Source organism: Gaeumannomyces tritici (genome assembly GCF_000145635.1).
Source record: "Gaeumannomyces tritici R3-111a-1 unplaced genomic scaffold supercont2.111, whole genome shotgun sequence".
Lineage (NCBI taxonomy): Eukaryota > Fungi > Ascomycota > Sordariomycetes > Magnaporthales > Magnaporthaceae > Gaeumannomyces > Gaeumannomyces tritici.
In genome coordinates, this window is record NW_008804655.1 from 1 (window position 1) to 9655 (window position 9655).

General features: G+C 59.4%; 5 protein-coding genes across 5 annotated transcripts; 2 read left to right on the forward strand and 3 right to left on the reverse strand.

Moving 5' to 3' along the window:
* Positions 1-284: 284 nt before the first annotated feature.
* On the reverse strand, positions 285-3210 carry GGTG_14040 (long-chain base protein 3). Its single transcript, XM_009231967.1, has 4 exons — positions 2512-3210; positions 2189-2405; positions 794-2112; positions 285-712 (listed from the first exon to the last, which is right to left on the reverse strand). The coding sequence occupies exons 1-4, from the start codon at positions 2747-2749 to the stop codon at positions 627-629; spliced, it is 1860 nt and encodes a 619-aa protein (XP_009230231.1). The 5' UTR covers positions 2750-3210; the 3' UTR covers positions 285-626.
* A 181-nt stretch (positions 3211-3391) lies between these two features.
* On the forward strand, positions 3392-5456 carry GGTG_14041 (hypothetical protein). Its single transcript, XM_009231968.1, has 4 exons — positions 3392-3828; positions 3988-4234; positions 4410-4505; positions 4829-5456. The coding sequence occupies exons 1-4, from the start codon at positions 3589-3591 to the stop codon at positions 4969-4971; spliced, it is 726 nt and encodes a 241-aa protein (XP_009230232.1). The 5' UTR covers positions 3392-3588; the 3' UTR covers positions 4972-5456.
* GGTG_14042 (SUMO-activating enzyme subunit uba-2) lies at positions 5062-7398 on the reverse strand (the record flags this gene model as incomplete). Its single annotated transcript, XM_009231969.1, has 4 exons — positions 5062-5353; positions 5422-5506; positions 5584-7021; positions 7138-7398. The coding sequence occupies 4 exons, from the start codon at positions 7396-7398 to the stop codon at positions 5062-5064; spliced, it is 2076 nt and encodes a 691-aa protein (XP_009230233.1).
* An 82-nt stretch (positions 7399-7480) lies between these two features.
* On the reverse strand, positions 7481-7912 carry GGTG_14043 (hypothetical protein; the record flags this gene model as incomplete). The annotated part of the gene is made up of 2 exons (XM_009231970.1): positions 7481-7640; positions 7806-7912. The coding sequence occupies 2 exons, from the start codon at positions 7910-7912 to the stop codon at positions 7481-7483; spliced, it is 267 nt and encodes an 88-aa protein (XP_009230234.1).
* A 31-nt stretch (positions 7913-7943) lies between these two features.
* GGTG_14044 (hypothetical protein) lies at positions 7944-9574 on the forward strand (the record flags this gene model as incomplete). Its single annotated transcript, XM_009231971.1, has 3 exons — positions 7944-8745; positions 8904-9058; positions 9214-9574. Coding segments are annotated over exons 1-3 (1081 nt in total), but the record flags the coding sequence as incomplete, so codon positions are not given.
* Positions 9575-9655: the final 81 nt, after the last annotated feature.

Consider the following 9655-nt stretch of genomic DNA (forward strand, 5'->3'; position numbering starts at 1 on the left):
GGGGGGCAACTTTTGCCATAGCCTTGCCTTGCTTACGCAGGCACATGGAATGGGACGACGTTGACGTATCCGGGCTGATGATTTCCAAACCCTGTCCCGCCCCCAGCGGTCGTGCCTCGCCGTCCCAAGCCTAACTGCCGGAGCCGCGCGCCAACTTTTCCCGCTGTGTGTGCGTGGTTGGCATCCGTTCAGATGGTTGTGAGCTCATCGGCTGTAGGTTTCGGATTACCCCCCTGCCTTGAAACGACGCGATCAGACGGAGACGGAGCTTGGATTTTGTGATCACGGAAACGACACACCTCAATCATTGACCTGGGGCTCGCAAAGTGGCACTGGTTGAGGTGAATTATATTCATTAAAAAGTAAAAGAAGAAAAGAGATACATAATGCACCCATGTAGGAACGGGCAACAAGCAAGACCCCAGCTCTCGGTGTCATTGCCTTCCAGGCAGACGAGAGCCGGAAGAGAAACAACAAACTCAAGGTTAAAAAGATAATATGGGAGGGCGTGATGGCGGAGATGGGACATTATTAGGAGGGGGTGGACATGGTTCGTTCGTGACAGGAATAGCAACATCAACAAGGAGAGCATAACACAAAAAGCAAAACAAAGAAGACCCGGTTCGTCACCTCGACGGGCGCAGGTGCTCGACGCCGAGCCCTATAAACTCAAACAAGAGCGGTATGCCCTCAACGCTGAGCCATGCGATGCCTGCAATGACGTATAGGACTCTGTTAGCTCTTGGCGCTGTGGAAGTCGAGCAAAGGATGGAAAGAATAGACAGCAACTTACCGCAGTAGACAATCAGCTTGGTGACCACCTCGACGTCGTACCTCACGCGTGGCTTGACGAGCCTCTCAAACATCTCCATGTCGCCCAGCTCGTCCTGATGCGCGACAAACATGTCGGGCTCGTCGTCGCCATCGTCGGCCGTGGGGCTGAGTACCACGGTCCCCTGGCCCATCATGGACTCGTACTCGGCCAGCGTACCGCCGCTGCGCAAGGCGTGGCCGTGGCCGGTGGGGGACGTCGGGACGGGGCTCTGCTGGCGGCCCGAGGTGTAGGCCGCGACGGCGCCGTCGCCGCCGTCGCTGGCGGCCTCCTCGCGTAGGTCGCGCAGGCTCGGCTTGCTGCCCAGGCTCGCGTTGCTGCCGATGCTCTCGCGGCGCCTGCGCTCGCGGTACGCCAGCGTCTCGTAGGCGTCGGCCGCGCTCTGCGGGCCGATGCTAACGCTGCGCCCGCGCCGGCCGCCCACGCGCCGGATGTTGCGCATAATGTCGGGCAGCTCGCTGATGGCGGGCAGGACCGTGTCTGTGCGCAGGCGGAGCAGGTCCGGTATGTTCTTGTACTCGCTCGCGCGCATGAAGAAGCGCCGCGGCAGCGACAGGCCCCGGTCCTCGATGGCGCGGAACAGGGAGGGGAGGGCCTTGAGGAGGGCGGGCTTCATGGCCTCGCGCCAGGCGAAGATGACGAAGATGCCCGACACCAGCCGCGCCGCCACCGTGGGCCAGCCCAGGTCCGCCAGCGGGAAGGGGTGCGCGGCCGGCCAGGCGAAGGCGGAGCGGCCGTAGTGCCACGAGCCGGCGTCGACGCCGATCATGACGCCGGCGAAGGCGACGCTGTCGTCGAAGCAAGGGCAGTCGTCGGCGGGCTCGGGGTGGATTCGGACGAGGACGACGATGACGAGCGCGAGTACCAGGGGCGCGCGCCAGGTACTCTCGTGCATGTAGGCGGTCAAGACGGGCCCGAAGTAGAACTCGACGCACGAGATGGCGGCGCCCATGGCGGAGCCGACGATGACGTCGAGGAAGCCGTGCATGCCGCAGTATAGGCGGCCGAGGACGATGGAGGCAGCGTAGAAGTAGCTCAGCCCCTCAAGGAACAGCTTGGTGCGGGGCGCGAGCGTGTTGCTGGGGTCGTGGAGCATCAGGATGGCCAGGACGGTGACCGAAACGGCGTTGGCAGAGTGCGTCGACGGGAAGCCGTACTCGAGCGCGGCGGAGCCCGACATGGTGATGCGGTGCAGCGGCGGCGAGAGCGGCCGGGGTAGCGAGAGCATGTCCTTGAGGAAGCCGGTCAGGAAGACGCCGGAGCCGAGGATGTGGATGAGCCTGGGGAGCGCGGCACGGGCCGGTCAGCAACAAGGGGCGAGCGAGGATCAAAGGCGGCGCAGGGAGAGGCACTCACGACTGGCCAAACTCCTTGAAGCCGCACCAGAACATGATGGGCAGGCCGATCATGAAGAAGGTGTGGGTGCCCAGGTTGGCCGTGATGGCGAAGTAGCTGTCGAGGGCGGGCGTGCGCATCTTGCTCTGCATCCAGGCCAGGTACGGCGTCTCCCACCGCACGAGGGGCAGCATCTTTTGTCGCAGCGAGTACCTCCATTGGGGGAGCGCGCGCTTGTCTGAGAGAGGATGGTGGTCAGTCGGTTAGGCGTGATTCTCAGTCCTGGCTTCCAGTTCCTTGTCGCCCCCCTTGCGCGGGGCATCACGGCAGAGCAGCAGACGTACAGTGGTGCAAGCTCTTGAGTCCGGCGTCGATCACGTCGGCGCCGTCGCCCTTGCCGTGCGCATGGGCGTAGTCGCCATGAGTGGCGGCGCCGGCGGCGCCGGCGGACCCGTCGGCGGAAGTCACCAGCACTGCCGGGCGCGGTGGCTGGGGGTGGGCAGAGCCGTTGGGGGCCTTCTTGGTGTTCTTCTTGGGTAGCAGCTGCGAGCCGGGGCTCGAGCCGCGGGCTGTCGAATTCATGTCGGCGCCGACTTGGCAGGCATCCAAGCTCGTGAGTCCGAGAGCGAAGAGAAGCAGAGGGAAGAAGGCAGCGGATGGCGCCGCAACGCGCCTGCGGTTCGTCAGTCGTTGGGCCCCGCGAGGGTGTGGGAGGGGCCTGCCGAGTCGAGGTCGTGCGACAGTTGAGACTCGGCGAGGGCCCGTCTCTCTTGATTTTGGCAGCCTTGGGGTTCAATTCCACGTTCAATGTATTGGACAAAGAAAGATCAGACCTAGTCGAGATGAGGCCGCAACACAGCAAAGCAAATTGAAGCGCAATTGAATTCCGGCAACTGCGACGTTGCGCCCTGCCGCAGGCAGAATAGAAAAAAATCCGTCAACATTGAACTTCTCAATCGCAACGTCACCCACTTCGCAGTCGCCCCGGTTATTTCTTGGGTGCTCCCGCAACCCGAATCTGTTTGGTCTGTTTGAGAGGGGCGAGGCACACGCACTGGCTGGGATCTTTACTGCACGATCGCCTGGGGGCCAGGGCCGGGTCATTGATGGATGGCGAGCAAGCCCCAGCCCCCACTTCGATGCAAGCCCAGGGCCCTTAATTGATCCTCACGGCAGGCTGGCACCACACCGCGCCCTGCCAGTGGCGCCGCTGAGACGCTACGCAAAATTGCAAGCAGCAGAATAAAAGAGACCGTCGCCAGGAAGGCGTACTGCGTATTGGATTTGGCAACCCGCGTATCTTGGCAAGTACTGCATATTTGGGTCCATTGATGCATTTATCCCACCACACGTGATCGCCAGGGGAAACAACACCAACATTTACCTGCCAGGTACCAAAAAAAGAAAAGAAAAAAAAAGACATGGCCGCCGTCACCCAAAAGCTGGCCGGCAAGCTCGCCGTCATCACCGGCGGCGGCTCCGGCATCGGCCGCGCCGTCGCCAAGCGCTTCGCCGCCGACGGCGCCAGCTGCGTCCTCGTCGGGAGGAGTTCCATCAAGCTCCGCGAGACCGTTCTGGCTCTCGAGCGGCCCGCCGACCACTCCATCTGCACCGGCGACGTCACCAAGCCCGAGCTGTGGGACAAGCTGGCCCTCCACTTTGTAAACCCTCCCCTACATATCTTCTCCCGGACTGGTTGCGTGTTGTTTCCATCACATGGGTAGTGCATATACCTACCGAAACGTCCCTATTGGGCATCCCGCTAGGAAATATGGTCAGACTAAGACTAGCAAACACCTCGTGCGAACCCGGGCCCGCAGAGAGACATGGCAATACTGGTCAACGCGGCCGGCATCTCGCAAAACAGGCTCATCATCAGGTTGCAGCCCGAGACCATAGACGCCGTCATCGACACGAACCTCAAGGGCACCATCCTGGGCTGCAAGGCTGCCGCCACCGCCATGATCAAGTACAAGAAGGGCTGCATCATCAACGTGTCCAGCATTCTCGGCGTCCAGGGCGGCCGTGGAGCGTCAGCTTATGCCGCTTCCAAGGCCGGCGTTCTCGGTCCGTCACTTTTGTTTTTTTTGTCTCTTTCCTTTTCTGCATCCATCCGCTCAAGGCCCATGGCACTACAGCCAAGGGAGCGAGCGGATGGAGATGATATATAGTACCGCCTGTACTGTATTTGTATTTGCATGTCTCAAGGAACTAATCGAGTCCCCTCAATGTCCCACCACAGGCCTCACACGATCCCTCGCTGCCGAGCTTGGCGGCGCCAACATCCGTGTCAACGCCATCATACCAGGCTTTGTGAGCGGCACGGGAATGACACCAGGCAAGTAAATCCTCCTTCGAGCCTCCTCTCGAAATCTCTTGCACTTGTCAAGCCTTGTTCGTGACTCTTCCGTTTTTTTCTCTCTCCTTGGCTTCCCTTCTTCAGAGTCGCCGTCCCAAGCGGCCTAATGAATAGCCAGCCAGTCGTTGTGTCTAAATAGGCACCATGTGGGCCATGGCGATCGTCTATCCATTCTAAGGGAATAAAATAAGGGCGGGAAAATGATAAAGACGCGAAGAGAAAGGAAAACGTACCCAGACAAGTCAAGCATCATGGCCTGCAGAATGGCCATAAACTAATTTACATGTTTCACAAATCATCAGAAATCGGCGATAAAGTCAACTCCATCCCACTCCGTCGCATGGGGACGCCAGAGGAAATCGCAGACGCCGCTGCCTTTCTCGCCACCAACGAGTACGCGAGCAATTGTATGCTCAACATCGACGGTGGCTACAGCGCCGTGTAGGGTCGAGTCGGGTAATGCATAAAAATAAGAGAAGGACGCCCGACACGAGAGAGAGAGAGGCCGCGAGGCCGCGCTCAAGGTTCGGATAGGTCAGTCAAGCACGATGATCCCCGCTGCTGTGGCTTTGTCGGGGGTGTCGTCGATGAGGATTTCGTCCCCGCCAGTCTTGGCCTTCTTCGGATCTCGAGAATCGGTGTCATCCTCGTGAGGGCGTTTGATGCCCTGAGAAGTCGGCGAGGCCCCGGAGACATCTTGTTTGGTCGTACCATTGGACATGGCCACTCCATTCGTCTCGGGTTCAGGCGACTTCTTCGGCTTCTTGGGGATTTCTGGCTTCTTGTCGAGCCAGAGACCCTGAACGGGCTTCCCGCCTTCAGGCGCGCTGTGATAATCAAAGGGAATGGTTAGAATAGGATTGGGTTTCACGGCAAAGAAAGAAAAAACACTTACCCTTCTTGAATGCTGATGACAACATTGACGAACGGCTCCTCATCGTCATCGTCAATGATAGTGATGAAAGTGTCAGGTTTGATTCCTGCACATTGGTGTTAGTGGCTGGCCCTGTCACTCAACCTTATCAAGTCCTTCGCCGAGAGATATCTTGTGACTTACCGAGATCAGAGAGTTTCTTGGGGAGATTCTCGATCTCCTCGACGTCGTATAGGCATCCGATATCGTTATTGACGCTGAACTCCTTGCCTTGGAAGCCTAGCTCAAGCTTGATGAAGGCCTCGACAAGGTCCTCCAGCGTCGCACATGACAGGTCAACCGACACACTCGTCTGGAAAACACTGCAGACGGGGCAGTCTGGGTTGGGAAGCCGTGACCGGGATGGCGCGATACGGCGATCTGGGTTGAAGGGTGTCAGGAAGGCCTCTTTGGCAGCCTCATAGTCGCCCCGCAGGACCTTGAATGTCTCTAGGACACAGAGCCCAGCCACAATGGCGTTGGTAGTGGCAATCGCCGGGATAATGTTGCCCGCCATCTGCTTGATGTCGAATCGGGACCTAGGCTCTATGCCAAAGACGGTGGACCGGATGTTCGCGCTGGCCGTCACAAAATCGAGCGTGTCCTCGTCGTCCTTGTCAAACTCAATCGTCGGCTCGGGGCCCGAAGGTGACTTGGCCTTCTGGTCCACCACCCGCTTGCTCAGCCTGCCAAGGCTGTCGACAAAGACGGCAAAATTCTCTTCCAGGGACCAGACCTTCTGGCCATTCCTGAGGATGGCCTCTGTCCTTCCAAGTGCTTCGGACGACTTTTCCTTGAGGTCGGCAAATTCGAGCGGGGATGGCGGTTTTTTGCCGTCTTTCCACATGTCCTCCATGGACCTCAGCCGTTCGACGTCGGCCTTGAAGACCTTGTCGAAGAGCATTTGCGCGAATGGCTCGCTGCCTACGGCCTCGCGGATCTTCCTCAGCGCCTCGGCCTCGCGCTTCAGCTCCTCAACCTCGTTCGCATTATCCTGATCCGCGCTGTGGTCGATGACCGACTGGTCCTCACTGGTGCCGAAGATCTCGTTCAGCAGGTAACTCTTGCCCCATACGATGCAGTGTATAGGCTGGCTCGGCGTGCTCCTGATGGTGCACACCGGGAACGACTTGGGCGGGTCCTTGGGCGTGCAGTCGTAGCAGGCAGTCACGCCCTTTTTGATCACCTGCACCTGGCCGTTGAAGCCAGTGGTGCCGCTGTCGATGAGGGGCACATCGGCGGCCAGGCACATCTTGTTGACGTGTCTGCGCGCATCAAAGTTGTCGAGGGCATTGAAAACGACCTTGAAGGATCGGAACCAGGCGACGTTGAATTGGGGGTCCTTGATGTCGTTCCAGTGTGCGACAATCTTGACGCTGGGGTTGAATTTTTGCGCCGCCTCTTTGGCGATCTCGGCCTTGGGTCGCTTGATGTGCTCGTGTCGGAAGAGAAACTGGCGGTTGAGATTGCTCAGGTCGATCGTGTCGAGGTCTACGGCGTGGATTTCTCCAAACCCGGTCAAGGCCAGGTTCTTGAGTAGCTCGCAGCCGATTCCGCCGGCGCCGACCATCAAAACACACGCCTGGAAGGTTGTTAGCTGAAATTCCCCCAAAAGCGGCAGGCGCGTTTGATTGTGGATAGCACAGCCGTCGCAACGCCTACCTTGGTACCCAAGGAGGTGATCTAGCGAGGACTCACTTGTTTGACATGGGCATTGAGCGCCCGTCCCAACGACTGGCTGTTGAAGGAATCGCGGTTTCGGAGAGGAGGAGCGGGCGCTGCCGCCGGGGGCGGGTGCCGAGACTGAACCGTGTATTGCGCCGTCGGCAGCGCAGAAGCTGGAGGGTATGCCTGCTGCGGCGCGACGGGCGCGGACACGGGCGCGGGAGTGGGAACGTCGGGCGGTGCGGGCGCGAGGCTCTGGGCAGACGAGCCCTGGGTGCTGTCGGACGTGGCCATGCTGGGCGATGATGCGGTCTTGCGGGTGCCGCAACGCGGCGGAGGCAGCTGTGATCGCGTTATCAAGGTGCAGAGCGCCGCATTAGAAGCGGGCGAGTGAGGCAGGGCTGGCTGCTACGGCGTAGACAATCTGAGTTCTGAGTTCTGGGTTCTGGATTCTGGAGTCGGGGTCTGAATGGCGACGTCCCTGCTTGAGAGGCCGATCGGGGGAGGATGTGCTGGACCGGTTCGAGGCGTGGGAGCTGTGGTGCGACAAAGGTTGGCGCACGTTGTTCGCGACTCGATCAATCAGTGAATGGAATGGCTGTAGGTGTCTGCGGTCTTGCCCTGCGCTGTCTGTTACCTCGAGCTGTCACAGGTTGACGTAATTGGTAGGTGCGTCTCGCTGGTGCCAGCAGGGTACCTACACACAGGCGCCAGGAACTGGACCAAAGGGGTTAGGGTTGTCGTACGGCGGACCTGGACCCTGCAGTTGAGAGGATAGCGTTGAGAAACTCCGGCCAGCCCAGTCCATTGTGGCTTTGGATTTGTTTTTTTTGTGTCATGTCCGAGTCGGTGACGCCGTATGGCCAGATGTGATGTGTTGTACTGTCCAACTGGGCTGTAATCCCGATCACATACCAAACAAAAAAAGAAAGAAAAAATGGGTAGCCAGCTGAGAACCTACAGCCGTGCAAGGTTTCACTGCCCCTCCAGGCGACCCGCAGCCACTGCTTGCCGCATTCTGCTTAAGCTTGACCTGCCCTGTTGAAGTCCGGCACCGACAATCACCCTGGGGGCACATGATTTATATCCCAGCCGCCTGCCAGGGACACCGCTTGGTGGTGAATTCTTCCACCAAAACAACAGGCAACTGCCTCCTCGTAAATAACGAGACAGCGCCTAGACGGGAACCATCTACTTTGACCAGCAGCCCCGCAAACCAAAAGACAGAAATGTCCGACGACGAGGCCGACCCCGAGCTCCTGGAGCTGCTGCGGCAGCACATCCAGGGGCGGCTCAATGTGAGCGACGAGCCCGAGACTGGCGTGCTCGATGACGCCGAGTACGTCTACGACAACTCGATCGACGTTGCCCTGGACATGCGGGGCACCAAGAGCGCCGCCGAGGCCATCTACTCGGTCATGCAGCACCGGGGCTACTCGACCGCCACCTGGAGCGAGCACGAGCTGCACCCAAAGGACAAGGACGACGCCACCGTCGCTTTCATCTTCACCATGGACCTGCTCAACTTCAGCTTCTGGTCCGAACTGCCCGACGGCCAGCGCTTTGCCGTCGAGTACCGCGGCAGGACCTGGACCGGCTACTGGAGCCTCGTCGCGGCCCTGCAGAGGGCGTTGGATGAAGGTAAGTCGCCTTTGACTGCTCTGACTCCTTTTCTGCCTCGGTTTGGTTGTGAGAGACGATAGTTGGCTATGGGAGGCGCTGTCCCCCACCGCTATAGCCCATAACCACGGACATCAGGAGTGGTAGTGTTGAACGTGACCATGAACAACCCAAAAAAGATATTCCAATCACAAGCTCCGACTTTTGGCAGAGCGAGGACGAGTGCAACATGGAGTTGATGAAACACGTTTTCCGCTCCGCTACGGACGAGGAGATGCCCCTGCTAGAGGAGCGCCTCGCCTGCCTTCGCGAGGCTGGGCAGGTGCTCTACGAAGTATGTCCCAACTCCCTGTGCATAAAGCTGTATAAGAAGGAAAGAAGAAACAAAGAAAGCGGCCGCGTGTGGAAGCCTATGAAGAGAGGCGGCAACAAAGTAACACCTTGCTTACTCCACGATCCCACCCACCCCTCCGTCCCCCCCATCGACAGAAGTACTCGTGTAGCCCCGTAAACGTGATCGCCGCGGCCGGCAACTCGGCGGCGCGGCTAGTGAACATTCTCGCGCGCGACTTCCCCAGCCTGCGCGACGAGCACCGGTTCGAGGGCCGCAGGAAGCCCGTCCGGTTCCTGAAGCGCGCCCAGATCCTCGTCGCCGACGTCTGGGCCTGCTTCCAGGGCGAGGGCCACGGCGCCTTCGGGGACGTCGACAAGCTCACCATATTCGCCGACTACCGGATCCCCCAGATCCTCTGCACCATGGGCTGCCTCGGCTTCAGCCCGCCCCTCGACAACGCCATCCGGGCCAAGAAGCTGCTGGACTCGGGGGGAACCTGGGAGCTGCAGTTGAGAGGTGAGCTTGGCTTTTCTTCTTCTTCTTCTTCTTCTTCTTCTTCTTCTTCTTCTTCTTCTTCTTCTTCTTCTTCTTCTTCTT

What these genes read in the sequence shown, in the direction of transcription:
- GGTG_14041 (XM_009231968.1), top strand. Translation starts at nt 3,589, where the DNA reads ATGGCCGCCGTCACCCAAAAGCTGGCCGGCAAGCTCGCCGTCATCACC. An exon ending in ACAAGCTGGCCCTCCACTTT is followed by an intron (nt 3,829 to 3,987) that starts GTAAACCCTCCC and finishes CCGGGCCCGCAG; the next exon opens with AGAGACATGGCAATACTGGT. An exon ending in TTCCAAGGCCGGCGTTCTCG is followed by an intron (nt 4,235 to 4,409) that starts GTCCGTCACTTT and finishes GTCCCACCACAG; the next exon opens with GCCTCACACGATCCCTCGCT.
- GGTG_14040 (XM_009231967.1), bottom strand. Translation starts at nt 2,749, where the DNA reads ATGAATTCGACAGCCCGCGGCTCGAGCCCCGGCTCGCAGCTGCTACCC. An exon ending in ACTCAAGAGCTTGCACCACT is followed by an intron (nt 2,406 to 2,511) that starts GTACGTCTGCTG and finishes ATCCTCTCTCAG; the next exon opens with ACAAGCGCGCGCTCCCCCAA. An exon ending in CAAGCTGATTGTCTACTGCG is followed by an intron (nt 713 to 793) that starts GTAAGTTGCTGT and finishes ACGTCATTGCAG; the next exon opens with GCATCGCATGGCTCAGCGTT.